This window comes from Dermacentor albipictus, chromosome 1, assembly GCF_038994185.2.
Source record: "Dermacentor albipictus isolate Rhodes 1998 colony chromosome 1, USDA_Dalb.pri_finalv2, whole genome shotgun sequence".
Lineage (NCBI taxonomy): Eukaryota > Metazoa > Arthropoda > Arachnida > Ixodida > Ixodidae > Dermacentor > Dermacentor albipictus.
Window position 1 is genome coordinate 76,463,534 of NC_091821.1, and position 23,806 is coordinate 76,487,339.

Genomic DNA, 23,806 nt, shown 5'->3' on the forward strand with positions numbered 1-23,806 from the left:
ATGCTGCAAGAGTTTGACATGACTGTCATGTACAAGTCGGGGAAACGACATGCGGATGCTGACTGCCTGTCTCGATCACTGATAGAGTCGCCTGCTCCACCCGAAGAAGAAGACTTAGCATTTCTTTGTGTTCTGGACACATCCGCCATTGTGCAACAACGGAACGACCCTGAGTTGCTTGAACTAATCAATTACTTGGAGGGAAAATCTGCGAAACCACCTAGAGTTTTCACAAGAGCACTGTTATCGTTTTGTTTACCGGCCAAAGTCCTTTACAAAAGAAACTTTTCTTCGAGTAGGTCCCACTATCTGCTCGTCATTCCTGCAGCTCTTCGTACGCAAGTACTTCGAGCCTGTCACAACAAGGTGACTTCTGGTCACTTAGACTATACGCGAACATTGGCCAGAGTGCAGCAAAGGTACTACTGGCTAAGACTTACCACCGCTCTGAAACATCACGTTCACATTTGTCTCGACTGCCAGAGGTGCAAGTCACCTCCAATGAAACCATCCGGCCTCCTACGTCCCGTCCAGGTTCCTCAAAGACCATTTGATCAAATCGGAATGGCTATGTTGGGCCCACTTCCTACTTCTACTGCAGGGAATCGCTTTGTTATTGTTTCAACCGATTATCTTGCACATTACACTGAAACAAAGGCAATCCAAAGAAGCACAGCAGTCGAGGTGGCGCGCTTTTTCATTGAGCATGTTGTGTTGCGACACAGCGCACCAACCATCGTAATAACAGACCGAGGAACCGCATTCATGGCTGCACCTTTAGATCACGTCTTGTTGCTAAGTGGAACGGCTCATCGGAAGTCAACTGCCTACTATCCACAGACCAATGGATTAACAGAGCATCTAAACAAAACAATTGAAGACATGCTCTCAATGTACGTAGATGTTGAACATAAAAATTGGGATGACATCCTACCTTATATCACCTTTTCGTATAACATGGCAAAACAAGAGGCGACGCGCATGACTCCGTTCACCCTTGTTCACGGTCGAGATATACGAATGATGTTGGATGCGATGCTTCCATGCAATTTGGCGACACTGACACAGACGCCGATGTGTTTATACAACGCGCAGAAAAGGCTCGGCAGCTCGCGCACTTGCGGATCTGCCAGCAGCAAGACTACAATGCGGGCTGCTATGATCGTCACCGTAGAATAGTAACCTATGAAGTCAACGACAAAGTGTGGGTTTGGACACCCATAAGGAAGGAAACGAGGCCTCTCCGTAAAACTGCTAAGGCGATGCTTTGGACCATATCAAGTATTGTGGCGACTCAGTGATGTCACGTACGAGGTCGTTCCAGATAGTCTCAATTGTATGTGGCGCCGCGCTCACCGTACATTGTCGCATGAAGCCGTATGTAAGCGAATAACTAGACCAGAGACCCTTACTTCCACCAGTGACATTTCTGGTTTAGCATCGGAGCGATGCTATCTTAAGGAGGGACAACTGACACCTGTATTCTATGCAGACGACGACGATGCTGGGCACATTAACGGACTCCGTCTAGTAGGTCAGAGAGATTGAGCGAGGACAAAGAAGATGTGCCTCTGTTTTTTTTTTTTTTTTAACAGGTTGTTCTGTTGTTCTTGAAGACCGTCTCCCTGTCTTTTGTCCACGTTGTACTGCGATAATATGAAAGAGGCACGACAGAGGGAAGAGCCATCCTGGAGAAAGCACACCGACAAAAGGAGCACCCTCATCTCTGGAAAGTAGGCATGGCACTTCGAAGTCTGTGTGAGAAGAAAACAAAACAAAAAAGTTTAATGTTTATAAACATACAACAGATGGCAGAAATATGTAAGAGTGGTGGTCTTGCACTACTGCACAAATATTTGAATGGAGAATCGTTGTAGCGCTGTACAAAATCCGGGAGTCACCATTATCATCTACAGATGTGCGCGCTGTGCATGGCACAACCGCACCCCCTAAGGGGTGGGTCCCACAACGTGCTAACAAAAACCCAGAGAGAGGAGGAAATATGCTTCTAGAAGATAAAACAGATGGTGGAACTACCTTAGAGCTTGCCAACTTCGTGTGTCTGTGCTCATCCAGTGGAAAAAGTGGAGAACGTACATGTATGTGAGTGACATGGCAGGACAGAAACACGGAAACGCACCAGTAGGTCATTTACACAGAGGGGGTTAACAAATCCAGAGCAAGCACTGTCAAAACCCATGATGACAATACAATCTGGTGAGATAATTTTAGAACGGCATTGGCACCCATCTTTCATTTTTGCATCATTTCTAGCCCGCAAGCCTCCTCGCATGATAAGAGTGGTTATTTTCCTATTGCAGAAGTGCAATTTTCAATGCAACCTAGCATAATATTCCTCTTCAGAGCCCTTTAAGGTTCCATCAATTTTTAGTTACTAATGCTGTGTTTCAATTCGTGTTGTGATATTGAAAAATTGTCTGTCCTGATATCATGCCCAGATGGAGGTGTACAAGAAAGTTCAAGAAGGAACTGTGAATGTACACTCGGACTTTGCCCGCCTGGCACGGTTCCTCACTGGGACGTCAATTGGCCTTGTGTTGGGAGGTGGGGGAGCCAGGTAGGCCAACAATACTAAGTTAGTTGCATGCACTTTTAAAGAAAGAAGCCAGAAAAATCACAAAATTAGCAGTTCATAAGATGCTACTAATAATTAATTACCAGCCTGTAATTGTGGGAGCAAGCATAAAAGAAACACAAGGTACTAAACTTCAGCACTGGCTACATATACAAAAGAAATGTGCCCATGTTTTGCTTGGTTCAGCTGGCCATGTCTGCACTAAATTGCTATTTGGTGATGCCCACCAAACTTTTTCTTAGTTGTTTTTATTTGTTGTTATAAATATTTTCACTCATACCCAGGGGCTGTGCACATGTAGGCATGATTCGAGCCATCTACGAGGCAGGCATCCCCATCGACATGGTTGGTGGTGTGAGCATCGGAGCATTGGTTGGTGCCCTCTGGTGCCAAGAGGTAGATGTCATCACCCTCGTCCAAAAGGGCCGCCACTGGTCAAAGGTTTGTGAGCAGTTTTTTTTTTTTTTTTTTTTTCAAGGACGCCAGTTGTACTTCCTGTTCGTTATGAATGTTGGTTGTATTCACATGAATTCGTCAACAGGAACTCTGTCCGCTGCAATGCCGGCCATGGCAGCCGCATTTCAATGGGGGCAAAATGCAAAAGCACTCACGTACCTAAATTTAGGCACAAGTTAAAGAACCCCAGGTGGTCCAAATTTACGGAGTCCCCCACTACGGCATGCCTCATAATCAGGTCGTGGTTTAGGCACATAAAACCCCATAATTTAATTTTCCACTTGCTGCAGTGGCACAGTGCCTGTGGAATTTCGCTACTGAGGAGAGAAAGGTGTTGTGATATCAAGTCTTGGCTGAATCAACCAGGTCTCAGTGGGCATGGAATGCAAAAACACTTGTGTACTTAAACTGCATGTTAAAAAAGTTCTCCAAATTAAATAGGAGCCTTCCATAACTGCAACTCTTATAGTTTGCAGAGTGAGTTTCAGGCATAAAGGCCAGAACAGTTTCTTGGCCCTGCATTCTATAAACTGTGTGGGAAAGTACGCTCTTCCCCCTAACCTTAAATCACTACATACTCCACCGAAACTTGTCGCATGGTCTAACATCAATGTGTGCTTCACGAACAAGTGGTAGAACATGCGGCAGTGGCCACGCCGACAGTGTCTCTGGGGTACACCGCTGGCACACGTCCATTGGTCACAGCAGCAGCTCTGCAGACTCAACAGCATGACTCCAGGCCAGGATCCCAGAAACAGCGACCTACTAGTCGGCCCAAGCAAGTGTTACTTGCACCAACACGTCCTACTGGCAAGCGCCATAGTAGCTCTTGGTGACTGCCGGCTCTTTTCCCCAGCTGTCGAAGGTTGCTAGCCAGACACAGGCAGCCGCTGAAGTTGCTGCACCGCACTGGCCACAGGCACCTCTATTGCCTGGAGTGGGACCGATCGTAGTCTGGGGCAGCAGTGCAGGGAATGTGCACATGACAGCAAACCAGGGATGACTCTGCCCATGTTGTGTACTCAACAAACTTGACAAACATAAAAGTAGTGCAAGGGAGAGAAATTCTGCATGCGCATCGTCCATGTGGTACGATGTTTAATTTGGCTAGCAAAAGATCAGGTAGCTATTTAGATGCTAAGTTCATGTGAACAAAGTTCGCTTTCTTGAGCTGAACTAGTGACTTCAATTCGTGTGAGGCTAACTAAAATGAGGGAAGCAAAGTGTGCCACCTCAATGCCACATTCCACCAGGTTGTGTGCTTCCACGTGCGACAAACAGCTTCGTAAAGCCGTAGGCCTAATGAGTCTCTACTGTGACAGCCACCGGCATCCCAAAACAACACCCAAAATGCGCGCTAAGCAGGCAACTGCTAGGACACGTCAGCTCTGTGAGGTAGTCCTACCCCGCTCTGTGCACACAGCATCCGAGTTGACGGCGCCCAGTGTCCCAAACAGTGTCAGAGTGTCCGGTGCCAGGACGCAATACCAGACAGCCTGTAGCGGCACCCGTGGCCCGCGGCCACTTTGCTTTTAGAGCCATGACTCCCAGAGTAAAAGAGATGGAAGGTGCTGTTTAAATAAGAAACTCAGACCACCCATGAGGCTTCCATACTGACTTGCTTCAGGCTTGCCAATGCTCCGTGGGCACTAGGCCTCACTGTCCCAGGATGCAAACCATGTGGATCTCGTGCCAATGAATGTTATTTAAAAACACTTGCGAAAAGGCTTAGCATGTTGAAAAGTTCACACTACAGCAAGTGTCGCCTCACTCAAGAAAGCTTGCCGACGACGCTAGCGATTAAAATCTATGCTAGGCCTATGCTTCGGTTCAAAGAAAGCTTGTCTCGAACTGAGCAAAATTGTCATCCGATGACCCGAGAGGCCCCACGTTGGGCACTAGATGTGGGGTCTGAAATGTGCTCTTGGTACAAAGGAACGGTAACATAGTAGTGCAAGCAATCAAAAGGGCATTTATTGCACCTTTCATAATGCTTGCTAGCCAAGTTACTGCCCATAGAACATGCCAATGAGCAACAAATCAAGGAAGTCCGGCTCCCCGAAATCGGACAGCGAGCGAATGTGTTTGCTCTCATGCTAGACACCAATGCTTAATCGTTTGCGTGTGCGGCCACGTGACTGGTGGCATGTTCGAACGATTGTGTCTGTCAGTTCCCAGTGTCCTGCTCTTACGTCTTTCACAGGACGGTCCCACGAGCACGTGAAGCGTCCCACAGCTCGCCGACCCCGAGCCAAAGAGGAAAGACCTACTCCCTTTCACGCTTCAGTAGCCCCTCTGTTAGGTCGCATTAGCAGCGCAACAGTCACGCCATCTCTCGTAATATGCTGCAACCACATCGACCGCCGCTGGCGCTTAGCTACACGGAGAAGCCAGATTCCAAGAGACATAAGAGCCATGCAGGAAAAACATCAGGGGACGTGTGAGAGTCTAGCATCCCCACAACTGCAACGAACCACATGCCCAAGGATTCCATCCATCAACTGATGAGTACAGCAGGTAGACTTCCCCTCACAACTGCAACACCCAGCTTGTAATGAAAGTGCAAATATCATCAGCAGGTTTTTTTCCGATGCTAAAAAGAAAGCCCTGAAAATTAATCTGCGTTCTGGCAGTACCTAAGCTTTTGCTTCAGCTGGCATGTTGTATCGGATACTGCAACTGAAGCATCGGGGTAAGCCTCCTTGAAAAACATGCTAATATGAACAGTATTCAGAAAGTGTTTGTATGTTAGGAGGTTTGTGATTGAAAAAACTTAGAGCTGTCAACAGGAAAAGTGAATTTCATCTTCTTGGTTATTTTAGACAACCATATAGTACATTCGCATGTGCAAATGCCGATTCTCGTAGGAGAACATGGCAATACTGCTCTAGTCAGTCTAAATATTTGCGTGGGAAAATGATTGCCTGGCTACTGCTCCAAAAGGTTTATTTGCTGCTCCAAAAGGTGCTTCGAAGTGGCTTGGACCAATCACATCACTGAGAGCCAGCTGCTATTACGTCTCATGGTTCCATGTTCTCCAAGTGAATCATTTAGACAATGTCTCACCTGGAATATAGAAAACTTTCCACACAAAAAATGAATTTTATACACTGTACGTTCTCTACAGTTAACAAAGCATCTGCTGTGCCATATGTTGCAGTTTCCCATTTTGTCTGCAAATTGAAAGGTAATTTTGCAGAACTTACCCAACTTAAATGGAGCATCAGAAAAAATAACCTTTGGCATTGGTGCATTCTGCTAGCTTGTTCATGTTGTATGAAATCATATGTACAGGCAGAACAACAGCTTAATACCGTCACCTTGGGTGACCAGTTACCGAAGTGTTGGTGCACTCATGTGGAAGCAACTTCTTAAGCATGGACTTTCACCACTAATATTTGAATGTGCCAGGCGGTTGTGCTGTGGCTATATGCATACCTACCAACTTTTACGATTTTATTATAAAATGCTTGATTTTTAAACCTTCTTTACAACAGTTGTAATGACACCCATAATGTTATTTTTTTTTTCACATCACTTTACCCTTTGTAGGACAGTGTATATTTTTTTTTACAAAACTCTTGAAATCTTTTGCATGGCATGAGTAGATGTACTTAGAAGTAGTCTGCAACAAACTTCACTTCTCTGCACCAAGTCATTTACTTTTAAAAAGTAGAACGTATATGCCCCATTAACACTCGAGGGTCTCTATGAAAATTATTCTTGCCTACTTCCCTCGTGAACAACTCTTGATTTTTTTTATATATTTATATATAGCTAAATGATGTGCTTAAAAGTAGTTCGCAACTAATTTAATTTCTGTACAATAAACCATTCAGTTTTAAAAAGTGGGATGCATTTGTCCTACTGACACTACTTGGCTTTTTCGAAAAGTGGGACTCGTTTGTTCCACTGACCTTAGGGTTTCAACGAATAAAGTCGCAGTTTCACCCGTAAGGCAAAGCATCGATTGCGATAGCCAATTGGTAGACAGCTACACGAAGTAAGGATAGTAGTTTTATCATTCTTATTAACTTGTAAACGTTCGCTTACTAACTAAATTAACAAGCATGGTGCCATGCGCGCACAAGCAAACAAACACATCCCACTCAATGACCGTGCACACTCAGTGTCAAAACGGTGGAATGAAGAAGTGCGGCAGCAGCAGCGAGTAAATTGACCTTCTTGCTGCCTCTCGCTTCAACGCATTCTAAATGGTGAGAACGCAGTGCACATGAAGATATCAGCATCAGCACTCGGTAAGCTCTGTCCCTATCGCAGATTGCTTTCAAGATAGTGGCCATGTGTCCATGCCATACGCAGCCGCTGCCGGAGTAGAAACCCCCCTCCCCTCCTCTCAGCGCCTTGCACGTGACAGAAGATAGCGCGCTTACTTCCCACTTTCCTCCCTTGCACACGCGAGATTGAGCCATCATCATCAGTTCCCCCTCGCACGCTTTCACTTGCACGTACAGCATACAGTGTGTGCCAATGATGTTATCACCTTTGGACTTTATATGGAACGTCACAACGACGACGATGCCAATGGCAGAAATGCGCCTGGAGTGTACATATAAATTGGTGTCGCAGTAAAAATATATGTACCCAATTCCCTCCATAAAGCAGACCAAAGCACAGTGGACAAAGTGGCACAGCGGAGGCCATACTCACAAAGCTTGTGCACACTTTTTGCCAGGGCATCGAAGACCAACTGCATCAGCACTTTTTTGCACATGCATGTCTTTACACGGGCATTCATAAGGCGAGTTTTCTGGACTAGCTCTCGCTTCAAGATACAAAAATGGGTGCGTAATGTGAGCTAAAGATGTAAATCTAAATGCAGGATACTGGAATAATTTATCTGGCATTTTGAGAACTTTCTTTCTCATGAGCAAATGTGGGCCAAATCCAGCGAGCGTTTCAACATTCAAGACAATCCGCCTCTTTCATGGCGCGACGGCGCATGCGCCCTGCTCTAGCACATTAGTCGAGAAACGATTTGGAAGGGTCGCGCACGTGGCCGCGCGACAGAAAGTCCCCCGAAAAAAAAAAAGAAGAAAGCGCTCGGACGCGCATTGCTGCAAACACTCGTGCCGTGTACCGTGTTGAAACAGCTGAAACTCTACTGGTAGCTCGAGGTCGGTGCGGTGCCGAAAACGTGTGTAACGTAATACCGCAACTCCACTTTAAAAGAGAGAGCGGCCAGGGCATCGTTCGAGTTGTCTGGACTGCACTGTGAGCCACGTAGTTGCCGCCTGTCATTGATGGCTAGCAAATTTAACGAAAAACCTGTGTGTTACACCTGGGCGACACTTAAGTACATCACGTTACTGACGAAGTCTTCTTGCAGCGTCAGCCTTCACTTGCTGATGGTGGCAGCGCGTGCCTGACTACACGTACTCGTAAGGCGCGCCAACACTGGGTCGATAGGAGACTGACAAGTCGCTCAGTCCAACGATTGACCCACTATTGTGCATCACTGAAACGATTTTATCATACCAGGTTGACAACGTTGCAACCAATGAGTGCGAGTTGTACTGCGACGGGCTTTCTTGTCGACGGCACTGGCAAAATCAGCATGCCGACCATCGTTCGACCGAACCCCGTATGATTGGCGGTCGAACAGACAACACGATAGCGACAGTGTCTGCGCCTGTATATATAATTAATCACGCTCAAAGTGGGTCAAAACATGCCTACGAAGTTGAAATGCACAAGCTCCAACCCTCTCAAGCCGTGCCCATGAAGTTTGAACCAATGTCGATCCTGTTCAGCGCAGGTTAACGTGGTTCCGTCGAGTTCGTGCACCCGCTACCGGCGGACCTGAACTGAAACGTAAGCAGTTAGGTCTAATGAAACTGCTTTTATAGTTCAGTTCTGGCCTTAGCAATTCGAAATCAACTACACTTCACTTCGCACGGTACGTACACAAAAAGCGGTAAGCGGTGACACAGCGCTGTGCCAACATCTGTACGTCACCGTACCTGTAGGCTGACGGTCGCATTCGCTACGTACATGGGCGGGTCTGGACGTGTTGCTTTGCTAACACATTTCTCAATCTCAGAAATGCACTGTTGGCTTCTGCGTCAAGTGGCAAACGAGACTGTGTATTCGGTATACAGCAGCATAAACAACCGCCTTGCTCAGTTATACCAACGCCGTGTGAGTGATGGCATCCGCACGTTTTAGTGACAGAACAACATGGCCTACAAGTGAGCACTTATGCGAGCACAGTTTTCTCTAATAATGCTATATGGCATGCTAAAACTATAAGTATGATGGAGTTAAAGAAAAGCGAGAATCAGAAATAAATTAACAGCCCGTAATATGGTATATGGAACACAGTAGCCGTGTTTAAGTGGTTCGGCCGCTCATATTGACTCGTCTCGGGGTGTAACAACACGGCACATATGTGCAGATATGCATGTTTTGCTACGTTTTGACACTATTTCATATCAGTGATGCACCTTTTCCACAATATTCGATAACAACGATCTGCAGCTGTAAATGTCAATGTAAACAAGTGCACCGCTTTCATAAATCCGATGCAGAAGGCTGCGCTCAGACTTCTTGAATATGCAAAATGTCTAAATAATGTGCAAAAAGAATACAAAAAGTGATGTCCAAGTGCAGAAATCAGTGACAAATTCCAAGGCAGGCGTGTCGCCAAACGGAACTCGGCGTGCCTTTATCGGCTGCACTGTTCGCAGAACAGCACACTCAGGCCTGCTCACCTAGTAGTCGGTTAGTGCTACATGGCTTCCAGGAACGACATGCTGTCCTGAAGAATCCATTAATAATGATTCACAATCCACAAAACGCAAAATCGACAAGTACTCATTGTGGGCGCAGGTACACAAATGAACCGGCGAAAGCCCCGGGACCCTTCCAAAACGTTTTCAGTGGCGTGCGGCAGAGGGCAGCACAGGAAAATGAAAAAGGCGAATTCTAGCTTTTGCATGCTTGTTGCCTTGTACAACCTAATTCTTGATGCCTTTACATTTTGGTGAAGCCAACCAGGGCGCTTGTTCACCTCCGGACTTCATATCGTCATAGACATTTCTCTCTGGCAGCTATGCATGGCACCATGTGTATGTTTCAATAGCTTCGTGCTGTGTTTCTTCATCCGTGAGGTTTTTCGTGTGCATTGGTTTTGCGGTATGCTCGCATAACTTTGCACGATGTGAAAAGGGGCCCTTTCAAGTGTTTATTTGATATTGCTACGGCACAATATGTGCGATCACGAAAGGCCAGCAGTGTGAAGACGACGACGACGATTAGATGCTAGCGCGGGCTGTTGCCTCTTGGCCTAGCGCAGCGTATTTTCCTTGTAAATATATTTGTACATAGCCTTTCGTCTGCGTCATCCTACGTAACATATCTGGTGGAGGTGGACGTTCCCTGTACCTCGTCACGGAGCTTCGCAGTGGACGGTACGTCGAGCCTTCCTTCATGGCTCCCGGCGACGACAACCCGACTCCGCCAGCTCCGACACCTGCTGCCCCTTCGACGACCTACATCACTCTCCCCGCTACCCGTGATCCTGGCGTATTCTCGGGCCACGATGGGGAAGACGTCGATGACTGGATCAGCCTCTATGAACACGTCAGCCGCAATAACCGGTGGGACCCTACTATTATGCTCGCCAACGTAGTCTTTTACCTCGGTGGCACACCTCGAGTTTGGTATCGCACGCACGAAGATGAGCTCACCAGTTGGGATTCACTTAAGACACAGCTTCGAGACTTGTTCGGCAACCCCTACGGTCAAAAACTTGCCGCGCAGAAGGCGCTTTCCGGCCGTGTGCAGACGTCAACAGAGCCCTATGTCACGTACATTCAGGACGTCTTGGCTCTGTGCCGCAAAGTTGACACCCACATGACTGAGTCCGACAAGGTTTCCCACATCCTCAAAGGCATTGCTGATGACGCCTTCAACTTGCTCGTTTGCAACAACGTAGCCACGGTGGATGCTGTTATAAAAGAGTGCCGCCGCCTGGAACTCGCCAAAAGCCGACGTATTGACCAGCAGTTTGCCCGTCTGCCCAACACCCCAGCGACATCTTCCTGTGCCGACGCTCCTCGTCCCAACAACACTGCCGATGTTACCAGGATCGTCCGGCGTGAGATCGAGGCCGCCTATCCGGCTGCCTTCGACTCCAGTCCCACCAACACATCTGCAGTCACGGTCTCACTGATCCAGGCAGTTGTCCGCCAGGAGTTTGAAAACATGGGTCTTCACACCATCTGCTCGGCCCATCGCCCTGATACCCGCCCGGCTTCTTCGATTTCGCCCCGTCCCGCATCTTCTTACCCACCACGTTTCCGCAACCCATCTGAGTGGCGCACTGCTGACGACAAGCCTATTTGTTTCCACTGCCATCGAATCGGGCACATTTCTCGGCACTGTCGTAGTCGCTGGAGTTCCCCAATCCGGTCTACTTGTACTGCCTACTCTCACCCCTCAGGTGGCCCTTCTCGTCCCTATGCCGCACGCTCCGATAATGCCGCCACTGATTCTCCTGCAACGAACCGTCCCTATTCTCGTTCGCCTTCGCCCCAACGACGACAATCTCGCTCTCCCCAGCCCCGTCGCTCCTATTCGCCGACTCCCTTCGGGCGCCGCTCCCAGCCGGAAAACTAGACGATGCAGCGCCTCGAGGTGACGCTGCATTGCTCCCTACGCCGCCAAATCCTCTACTGACTTTGCCCACTCATCTGAACCTTATTGACGTGCACGTCGACGGTGTTTCCGTGTCTGCTCTCATAGACACTGGGGCGCATTTGTCCGTAATGAGCGCTGACCTTCGTAACCGGCTCAAGAAAATTATCACGCCCGCCACGACGCCTGTTGTCCGTGTCGCCGATGGCGGAACAGCCCCCGTAATTGGTATGTGTAACACCCGCGTCTCCTTCGCCGATCGCTCAACAATCGTGCTATTCACAGTCATCGCCCACTGTCCCCACGACATCATCCTCGGCTTAGACTTCCTCTCCGCACATTCTGCTCTCATCGATTGTTCCGCCAGTACTCTCCGCCTTGACCTGCCTGTTCTGGATCCTACTGAACCACACCCCAGTCGCCTCAGTTCCGCCGACTTCGTTCGCTTGCCACCTTCGGCACTGACCTACGTTGACCTAGTGTCATCCCCACCAGTCCCCGACGGTCACTACATCGCGGCTCCTATGCAAGACGTCCTCCTTACACACGGGATCACAGTACCCCATACAGTTTTATCTATTACGGCGAATTGCGTCTGCCTGCCAGTGGTCAACTTTGGCTTGACGACACAAGTGCTGCCACGTGGGATGTCTTTGGCCCAGCTTTGTTCGTTCGAGGATCACTCAGTAGCATCCATTGCAGTAGACGACACTTCATCCGATACTTCTCTACCATCGCAGTCGACAAATTGCTCCATCGCTGACTTACGGAAAATGATTGCGCCCGACTTGCCCTCCGAGCACGCTCGTGAACTCTACCGCGTTCTGTTTTCCTACCACGATATTTTTGACTTTAACGATCGTCCTTTAGCCCAAACTACAGCTGTCAAACATCGCATTAATACCGGCGATGCCCCTCCTATTCATCACCGCCCGTATCGAGTGTCACCAGCTGAGCGTCAAGTTATTCACGCAGAAGTTCGCAAAATGCTTGCCAAGAACATTATTGAACCGTCATGTAGTCCTTGGGCGTCACCGCTTGTGCTGGTAAAAAAGAAGGATGGCTCATGGCGCTTTTGCGTGGATTATCGGCACCTTAACAGGGTTACCAAAAAGGACGTGTACCCCCTACCTCGGATTGATGACGCCCTTGACTGCCTCTACGGTGCTCGCTATTTCTCCTCTATTGACCTTCGCTCCGGCTATTGGCACATTGCCGTGGACGATCTCGACCGCGAGAAGACTGCCTTTGTGACACCCGACGGTCTTTATCAATTCAAGGTGATGCCGTTCGGCCTATGTAACGCTCCTGCCACTTTTGAACGCATGATGGACTCCCTTCTTCACGGTTTCAAATGGTCCACGTGCTTGTGCTACTTGGACGACGTTATCGTATTCTCCCCAACGTTCGCTACGCACCTCGAGCGCCTCTCAGCAGTCCTGGACGTTTTTCGGCGAGCCGGTCTGCAACTCAACGCATCGAAGTGCCAATTCGGCCGTCGCCAGATTACCGTCCTTGGACATCTCGTTGACGCGAACGGAGTGCAACCGGACCCAGGCAAGATCCATGCTGTTACGCACTTCCCTGTTCCGACGTGTGTCAAGGATGTGCGCAGCTTCATCGGCCTTTGTTCGTACTTCCGCCGTTTCGTGAGGAATTTCGCCGCCATAGCACGACCACTAACCGACCTTTTGAAAAAAGACTCTCCTTTCCAGTGGGGCGATAACGAGGCCTCTGCATTCTCTCATCTAATCGACATTCTCACAACGCCTCCCGTTCTGGCCCATTTCGATCCTTCTGCGCCTACCGAAGTCCGTACTGATGCTAGCGGTCACGGAATTGGAGCAGTACTAGCACAACGCCAGCGTGGCCACGACCGTGTTATCGCTTACGCCAGCAGGCTCCTCTCACCCGCGGAGCGCAACTATTCCATCACTGAGCGTGAGTGTCTGGCCCTAGTTTGGGCGGTTGCGAAATTCCGCCCATACTTATATGGCCGATCCTTTTCCGTTGTCACAGACCATCACGCGCTTTGTTGGTTATGCTCATTGAAAGACCCTTCAGGAAGACTTGGTCGCTGGGCCTTACGCCTCCAAGAATATTCGTTCTCTGTCACCTACAAATCTGGCCGACTACACAAGGACGCTGACTGCCTGTCTCGCTACCCGGTAGACGAGCCTGACGACGCCGACAGTAGTACCGCCGACGGCATTTTCTCTGTGTCTGCCTTCGCTAACATCGCCGATGAGCAGTACCGAGACCTATCGCTGCGAGTACTCATCGAGCGTCTGCGCTCTACACCTACCGACGCATCCGTTCGCCGTTATGTCCTCCAGGGCGGCATTCTGTACCGAAGGAGCTTCCTCCCTGATGGCCCTGATCTTCTTCTTGTCGTGCCAAAACTTCTACGACAGGCTGTGCTCTTTGAGATGCATGACGCACCCACTGCAGGACATCTTGGGGTAACCCGCACGTACGACCGCGTCCGCCGCCGCTTCTATTGGCCTGGTCTCGCTCGCTCCGTTCGACGCTATGTTGCTGCCTGTGATCCCTGCCAGCGTCGGAAGACACCTCAGGTGCTACCTGCCGGTCATCTCCAGCCGATCACCGTCCCTGTGGAACCGTTCTTTCGTGTTGGATTAGACCTGCTCGGTCCCTTTCCCACGTCATCCTCTGGGAACAAATGGGTAGCCGTCGCGACTGATTACGCCACCCGATACGCTATCACTCGGGCTCTCCCTACCAGCTGCGCCACTGACGTCGCGGACTTTCTCTTGCGTGACATTATCTTGCTTCATGGCGCCCCGCGACAGCTGCTTACTGACCGTGGTCGAAACTTCCTCTCGAAAGTTATCGCTGACATTGTGCGTTCCTGCTCCATTCAACACAAACTGACTACTTCATACCATCCTCAAACCAATGGCCTGACAGAGCGGTTAAACCGTACTCTTACCGATATGCTGGCCAAGTACGTTTCCAAGGACCACCACGACTGGGACATTGCCCTTCCTTACGTAACATTTGCGTACAATTCTTCCCGGCACGACACCGCCGGATTTTCTCCCTTTTATCTCATGTACGGTCGCGAACCTACCTTGCCCCTAGACACGGCACTTCCTCCTGCTGCGGTCTCAACAAGCGAGTATGCGCGCGACGCCATCGCCCTCGCCGACCATGCACGCCAGCTTGCCCGTGCTCGACTTACGGCCTCACAGACCACTCAGCAGTGTCAGTACAACGCCCGCCATCGTGACGTACAGTTTTCACCTGGTGCACTCGTGCTCCTGTGGTCGCCCTCTCGTCACGTCGGACTTTCAGAGAAACTTCTTTCGCGATACACAGGGCCCTACCGCGTGCTGCGCCAGGTGACGCCTGTGACTTACGAAATTGCTCCTGTGGGCTCAACCTCGTCCTCTCCTGTGGCATCTAGTGATGTCGTACACGTCAGTAGGCTCAAGGCCTACTACACTGCTTCCGAGTCCGATCTTTAGTCGCTCCGGGACGGCGCTTTTGCAGCCGGGGGTAGTGCTACGGCACAATATGTGCGATCACGAAAGGCCAGCAGTGTGAAGACGACGACGACGATTAGATGCTAGCGCGGGCTGTTGCCTCTTGGCCTAGCGCAGCGTATTTTCCTTGTAAATATATTTGTACATAGCCTTTCGTCTGCGTCATCCTACGTAACAATATTATACTAGAAGTCTCCCATGCATTCAGAAGTTGCGCAAGGGGGAGAAGTATGTGTTTTGAAGCATGTGCCGTCGTGACTTTATTATTTTCCATGCTAGTCGGCAGGATATCTTGGGCCACCTGAACATGATGAAACTCAAGGACGGAGCAAAAGTTGAGAGCAATGAAAAGTTGGTGGCTTTTTTACTTCAGAGGTAGATTATTCTGCAGCTAAAGCTGAGTGCCTCTTTGCAACGTTCCTTATAGAACATAACATTCCCTTCGCTGTGACTGACTGCACCAGCGATCTGTTCTGGAAGATGTTCCCCGGATCAATGAAAGTACAGAACTACACATGTGCCTGCACCAAGACTGTTGTAATTGTGAAGGCAATGGCTGATCAAGTTACAAGCGATGTTGTCAAATGTCTCTGTTTTAGACTGCTTTCCACTGCCATGGATGGTAGCAGTGATAGTGGCATTGATGCCAAGCTCTGCCCTATTGTGGTTTCCAGACACAATTGTTTGCGCAACCCTGTTATCAATGCTCACTTTGGAACATGACTCATCTGCATTATTCTACCACCTCTGCAATGTGTGCTTAAATGCTTGTTTTGGGTTGAGACAGTTTTAAATGAAGAGTGCTGTATATTGTCCAGTAAATTGACCTGTTGCACTTTTATCAGGTTTTGCTGTTTTTTTTTTCCTTGCTGCAGTTCTAGTGCAGTAGAATCTCAATAATTCAGATTTAAACGGATCGAAAAAAATATCCAAATTATCAGAATGTCGAATTACCGAACGTATCAAGAAAACAATAAGCAAGCAAATGCTTACTACGTCAACACAACTTTTATTTCCTGATTGAATATGCAAATCTTGTTTCTATTTTGCACAAAAGCAGTAAGGAAGCTGCAATTCTCATATCGCCTGACTGATTAGCGCTCGCGGCTGTGAAGGCCTCACGACTTCCTTCGCAGCACAGCTGCGGCACCATCTTCATCCAAGTCAAGCATTTCACTACCGCGCGCACTTACTGATTACTTTTTCACTACTGAGCTTGTCGCCAACAGATCATCCATCCATCATGATATAGACGGCGCTCTTCATCCTCAACAGCTTCCTCAGTGTTTGTGGCATTGCACGAGCAGTCATTGCACTGAGTAAAAATGAAACTAGTGTTTGCCGCTACCACTGCGGATGAAACTGTGGCCACTATCGACACAATCATAAACGGCGACCATGCAGTTTTAAAGGCATGCGGCTGACGAGAGCACTGAGTCAAAATGAAACTACTGTGTCCTTCAACTGCTGTGGACGAAACTGTGGTTGCAATCGGCACGATCATGGATTATGACTACAGTGGAACCCAACTATATCGAACCCATTTACATCGAATTATTCTATATAACAAACAATTTCTGGACAAGGTATAGCTACAATGAGTATACAAGCAAAACTTACGCTTACATAGAAGAAAAATAGCAGCAACTCCCTATATATCGAACCTCAAGTGTCGGAAAAGTGCCCCCAGAAGTTGGCTTTCCCTCGCGGTAGCAGGGAAACCCGGCGGCGCGGCTCCATCCAACCGCTCACCCTACCGTGACCATGCTGCGTCGAGCGAGCCGTCGATGCCCCCCTGCAAAAAATTATCCTGTCCCACCTGCAGCACTTGCTCAGACAGCCAATCAGAGGCTCTTGTGCCCTCGTTGTGCAAAATGGCAAAAGTGCGAGTTGTCTCGCTGCTTTTCTGGTTCATTGTGTATGCACCTTGCGGGCCTTCTCCTGCAGTGTTGCTGTGATGAAGTGGCAGAATTTGCCTTTTGTCGTGAAGTTCGAAATCATAAATCGGGTCGAATGCAGTGAGAAGTCGGATGTCCCCGCAGCGTGCGAGATTCTGAGGAGCACTCTCAGCATGATATTGAAGAAAAAGGGGGTGATTAGGGCTAAAGCGACCAAACTCGCGACCCGATGCCCGTGGCGCTCGACGCATACGCACGGCCGTGTATGAGTGGTTCATCCGAAATTGCTTCAGCCATGCCAGCTTCCGCGTGCTTGGTGATGACTAAATTCTGATGAATGCGACGAAGCCGTTGCCGGTGTTGCCGAAGTTTGGAGCGAGCTGTCAGAATTTCTGGAAGTTGTTGACGAATCGGCGGTAGATGAGTTTGTGATTGCAAATGATGGTGTCGTTACCACGGGAGAGCCCGAAAATGAAGACTACATTGCCAGCATCATACCGAGCACAAATGAAAGTGGGCACAATGAGGAAAGCAACGACAGTCCTTTGCCCACATCTTCCGAAGTGATTGGTGTGCTCGCACTAGTCCGATGCTTCTGCACGAATGCGGAAGGTTGCGGCCTCAGCTGCCCCGGCTCCTTAGACAATGTGGAGAAGTGTGTGCGTCGCAAGCAGCGAAATTGTCCTAGTGGAAGAAAATGCAGGACTATTTCATGCGAAACTGAGATAGTTTCATCAATAAAGTGTTTTTATAAATGGTATGTGCTTTTATGACATCCAATTATTTAGCAGCCTTCTATCGAATTACGCTCTATATTGAACTGATAGGCATTTTTCTGCGAGTTGGATATAGCCGGGTTCGGCTGTATGCAGTTATGTAGGCACCGGGCCAACACAATGTTATGCACGGTGGTAAGCGCAAGAATAAAGTCCATAATGCTACAAATAGGCACGAAGTGTGACAGAATTTCGATTCATGTACGAGTTCCACTGATGACTATGGCGATGCAGACTCCGCCACTTCGTTTTGGTTGGATACTAACACTGTTTTTGCTGTTTTGCGGAACACATTTGGGGCAGTCTGTGCTTTCTGAGCCTCAAGACTTGTCTGAATCAACTGGTTAGCGGGCAAATACATCCTAATTAACAAGTTGCGAGGACCAGAGGACAAGTCCAAATTATCAGATTTTCCGAATTTACTAGGGTCAAATTCAGGTATGATATGGTTTCCTGCACGTATTGTCAAAGCATAGGCTAGCAATGATTCTTTTGACCGGCTTGAACTGTGAAGATTTAAATGGCAAAAGCTGCTTGTTCCCACACAGGGAGTACTGCCAATGTGTGCAGTCTAGGCGAATTTGCAGGCATATTCTTTGAAACCTGTGCCCCGTGCATTGGGGGCATTTTAAAGATCTCCTAGTGATCAAAATTGGTACATAAATCCCCGGAATTAATTAATTAATTCAGTCTCTTTGAAACTACTATAAGGCTTCCATTTCCTGATTTCTGCGCATCAAAATGCTCCCTGACTACAGATTATCAAGTTCATGCAGATGAAAAATGTGCTTATCTATGAATCTAGATTTTTTGTGAGCTCTGAATACACCTGCTAGTTAGTGTGCTATGAAACTAATTTTTTACAAATATGACCGGCCTTTTCTTGTGTTTCCAACACACACAGCGCACTGGAAATCATACCCACCTAGGTAATTCACTTGGGCTACAGAGCCTGTTTGCAGCAATAGAAAGTAAATCCATGTTTTCTTAAGCTCTGAGCAGATTATCATCAAATGTGATAGCTGAAGTGCTTTTGGAAGCAACAGAGACACAAGAAAGAAATTTGCAACCTGTTGTCATTGTTATCAAGATTTGCTGGTAGCTATAATGGCATTCATTTGCTAGTTCAGGTGCCGTGAGATAGCAGCTTTCACTCTTCATACTCATATCTCGCCTCTTATCTCGATGCCACAACATTCTGAATTTCATGCGAGTGAAATGCTGTTGAGTTGTTACGTGGCCAGAGCTATTCACTCTTTTAACCTGCAGCATCTTTGAAATACATCTTTGGACAGGTTAGCGTGCACCTCCTCTACTACTCCGGCCATGGGTGCACACGGGGTGGCTGAGCACAGCCATGTGTGCCTTGCCTTAGAGGTGATCTGCAGTGGGTGCAAAGGCTAGGCAACCTGAGATGCCTTATGTCTACATGTGTGCTGTCTTTTCACACACCTAGTTCACGTTGAAGCAAGAAGTAGCACGGTGGGAATTTGCTTGCCACTTGCTGCTGCTGCTCTTCATGTGCCTCAAGCGGCCAGTCGTATAGCAATTTTCCATGTATTCGCGGTCTTCTTTCATGCTCGAAAAAACACTTTTATGTAACGTGCATTGAGCAAGCGAAAACTGTATCGGGAGTTTTTCATGTTGCTCTACAATTTTCTCATTGACACTTTTCATCTAATTATAATATTTGAGAAGTTAATTAAGACTAATTATGTAATTGGGCTGAACGCAGAAAGTAATCTCAGTATCTCCAAGCGATGGCAAACAACATTATCTTGGTTCTGTCCAGCTATGTGGCATTTGTATTTTTTTAAATCTTGGTGCATGATAGTTGGGACACTCTATATATATATATATATATATATATGTAATGTTGTTCATGTGCTGTTATGCTTACGTTTAATCTGAATTGTATGATTGTGGTTACTGATTTCGTTTATTTCTTTTTAATGCCACTGCTAAAAGAAGTGTTGTTAAAAACATGCAGTAGTTAAACATAGGATAATTTGCAAAGGTTTTGAAGTTTTTATTGCATTCATTTGTGCCAATACACTATGCCTACCTTTAAGATTTTGAAAGACTATGCCATGTGTGGCAATAAAATTTAATCCTTTACATGCACTGCACCTGGCACACACTCAATGATTTCAGAAACTTCAGAAAAATAGCAACAAAAGGGAACATGACACCATATTGGTGCTATCACAGATCACCTAGTTGTCACTTTTCCCACTTTCTCCTAGCACGATTTGTACGAAACCGATTTTTTTAGTGTTAGTCCTCTTAGACATGTCTTGGAGGCAACACATTTTTAATGCAGGAAGTTTGTGGGTGTCACATACTTGTGGTGCTACGGCATAAATGTGATGCCATTGATTGTGCACACTGCCCCTGAAATGTAACAGATTGTCAGTTGAGTTTTTTTCCTTTGCTGTCATGACAGGGTATGTAAGTATGTAAAAGTAAACATTGATATTTTAAAGTAAACATTGTATGCGAAATGTTTCTGTCTTTGATGTTTTGTTTGGGTAAATAAATTCATGTAGGTATGGGGCCCGTGCTGAATGTAAACTATCACTGCGGTGCTCTTGTTTTTTCTGTAGAGAATGACATCGCCTTGGAGTCAGCTGTGGGACCTTACCTACCCAATCACTGCCTGGTTCACTGGTGAAGACTTATTTTCTGTATTTTTGTTGCAAGTAGGCTAAAGGTAACATATAGCCTAATGCAATACAATGTTGTGTTTGTATGACTTTTTGCTGTCCTATAGCTAGCTGTGTGCTAGTAAATATTCTTGGAATGGTATAAAAAAATGTTAGCTCATTGTAACTTTCCGCATTGCATTCACTACTAGGTATGTGTAAGTGTTTGACCTGCCGTGGTTGCTTAGTGGCTTTGGTGCTGCGCTGCTAAGCACGAGGTAACAAGACCAAGTCCTGGCCATGGCGGCCGCATTTCGATAGGGGTGAAATGCAAATGCATCCATGTACTTAGATTTAGGTGCATGTTAAAAGAACCTTAGGTGGTCACAATTAATCTGTAGTCCCCCACTACGATGCGCCTCATAATCAGATCATGGCTTTGGCACTTAAAACCCCATAATGAAATTGTGTAACTGTTCGATTAAAATTAATAAGTAAATGTAATGATACAGTCTTATAATTCATAACATTTAGGTCCATAAATAATTGCATGTACAAAATACAGTTTATCTCAATAATACGAATCTCATTAAGTGGTGTATAATGTTTATGTCACTCTTGTTGTCAAGAACAGCTGAAATTTGTATGTTGAGGCAGCATTCATGCAAATGAACTCATGGTTCGATCAGCTTTTACATCGGAAAGGTACTGGGGATTGCAAGTAGAACACCCGCATGCTTTTTTTAATGAAATAGCCGAGCTGAAACAGTCTGTTGATGCTGGCAGTGACTTTTTTTTTTTTACCTGGCTTGTGCAGTAAAGCTAGTTGAATAATGAGGTAGTTTTAAGAACGTAATTAGTTTCATAGGCTTTGACTAAGCCATCAGCACAGAAAGTTGACAGTTAAAATTTTGCCATAGCTTGCATTTCAGTGCAATAATGCCCTCTGAATAAAATTTTGCTTTGTCAGGCATGTTGCATCTGCCCAATGTGTGATCTGGTGTGCTGTAGCACAACACACATCCCTAAATGGGCGTCACTTCATCTCAAATAGTTACACCATGGATGCTAGAAAGTTGCTGATGAATATGGACAGTGAACACTTTTAAGGTGGTGTTTTTCAATGCTTTATTGTCTGCTCAGTGTCTGTATCCATGGTTTGATCTCTACACCTAACTTTCATAGTTTCTCCTACACTCACCTTTGTAAAATCTGTGAGCGACGCACTGGAGCATGCCGAGGTTGAAGTTCAGTGCTGTCATGTTCTCTTTGTCTCTGCCACCACAAGAGAGCTGTTTTGGTGGCAGTAACATTTTCCTAGCGCAGTTGTATTTGTTATTTGTTATTTGTATATGTTATAATGATGGCTCACATTGGTAAGGCCTACCGAAAATGTTGTTGCTTTGTTTCTGAGCCAGTGGCGTACCAACAAATTTTTCAGTGGGGAGGGGGCAAGCCTCTCTCTCTCTCTCTCTCTCTCTATATATATATATATATATGTGTGTGTGTGTGTGTGTGTGTGTGTGTGTGTGTGTGTGTGTGTGTGTGTGTGTGTGTGTGTGTGTGTGTGTAATATTGCAATTAAAGAAGTCAGGAAATGCACCAGAGGAGAGTTGAGAGTTGTCATTGACAGACCTGATCATCAATTGCGAGAAATGAACCATTACTAGCAAATGTTGCCAAAAACTTTTGAAGCATTTTGCTGAAGTGAGACAAAATGTTGCTACAATTCTCACCAAAACTGTCAAGTGGATTTTAAATAATGTAGGCGTTTTGGGACACTGTCGTATAACTTACGTGAAGTAAATCATTCACCTGAACTTTTCACATTTTTCTAATGGCCTTGCAGCGGATTACTGATAAACAATGAGTTTACCAGCAGGGTGTAGAGGACTTTTATCTCATCTATTTATTGATACTGCACTATCTACTGGGGATTTTGCAGAAATGCTGCAAATCCGATAGAAATCACAGCGTACAAAAGAAATAAAAGAACACGATTTTATGACACTAGTTTTTAAACAAAACAGTCAATACTTGAAGAACTTTATCATTAGTTAGACTGTTCCACTAGTTCACTGTCAGAAGGAAGGAGTACTTGAAGCAATTGATGCATGTGGAATTATGCTTTTATCTGGTGGTGTATCCAGATGCTTTGCCAAAAGAGTTTTTATTAAAGAGCATGCTAAACTGTTGTATATAGAGTGGACAGCCTTCTCTCTATCTCTCTCTCTTGTCAATATCAGTTTTAGTAAAAGGATCCCAGATTTTAGAAGCACAGTCTACTAGTGGTAAGACAATACTAGTATTATAGGCTAGCAACCAAAAAGCAGGGGTTGATAATTTTGAAGCTCTGGAGAAAGAACAATTTATGGTTTGGGTTAGCCGTAATGTGGTCAATGTATTTTGACCCAATGAAGGGTGTGATTGATTGAATGTCTTAAGTATTTAAAGTTAGTTGTTTCAGCTAGAAGCAGATTATCTGCATAATGCCTAAATTTTAAAGGTTTTTGTTCCAGAGTAATAGTCATAAAAGCATTCTTTGCGAAATTGATTTCTGTTTACCGGTGTTGACACTATTCAATATTCTTCTGGGAGCCCTGATTGAACTTGTGTAAGTCAGAAACACTTTTGATCTACGAGCAAGCAACACACTCGTTAACTTACACTTTAATTTTAACTAAAATATCTGTTACTATATCATTATTGAATATGAGAAATTAAAGCAGCCTAAGTACGGATTACTGTGGGATGCTAGAGTCTGCTAAAAGTTGTTCTGAAGAGTGGTCTTCATAAACAACATATTGCTGCCGGTTTCTTAGGTAGGCTGACAACCAGGTTATCGATTGTGTATTTTTGAGGACTTCAATTATTTATAAAGTTACTTCTTGTGGAAAACACCAATGTTTTGCTGAAAATCCGTAAATATTGTCAGTTTTGTTAACATTATTAATTGCCACTATGAAATTATGAACAGTTTCAACTAGCTCAGTAAATGTAGAACAACCTTTTCTAAACCCGTGGTTGATATCTTACCGATATATTTACATAAAGCACGATGACAGCTTATATTCTGCGTTTACTTTCAGATTGTAAAATTACAAATACATGATTCAAAAGAGCATGAAAGGCACATAGTCTACATGATCTGTCAAATTTTCAGGTTCTCCATGTTTTCGATAAAAGCAAGTTGTTCACTGCATGTTCAAAGCCACGTAAAAGCTGCCGTGAAGTATCGATTGGTCTGAATGCCATGAGAAACGAA

The 23,806-nt window shown here is 46.3% G+C and overlaps 1 protein-coding gene across 11 annotated transcripts in view; it reads left to right on the forward strand.

The window, feature by feature from the left end:
* Positions 1–23,806, forward strand: part of sws (patatin like phospholipase domain containing sws) — a 281,522-nt gene that overhangs the window by 182,509 nt on the left and 75,207 nt on the right. For all 11 annotated transcript variants that reach the window (XM_070522534.1, XM_070522554.1, XM_070522558.1 and 8 more), the window contains exons 24-26: positions 2,460–2,578; positions 2,881–3,037; positions 20,503–20,566. In XM_070522534.1, the coding sequence (XP_070378635.1) occupies positions 2,460–2,578; positions 2,881–3,037; positions 20,503–20,566 (340 nt within the window). The remainder of the gene's footprint in view (positions 1–2,459; positions 2,579–2,880; positions 3,038–20,502; positions 20,567–23,806) is intronic.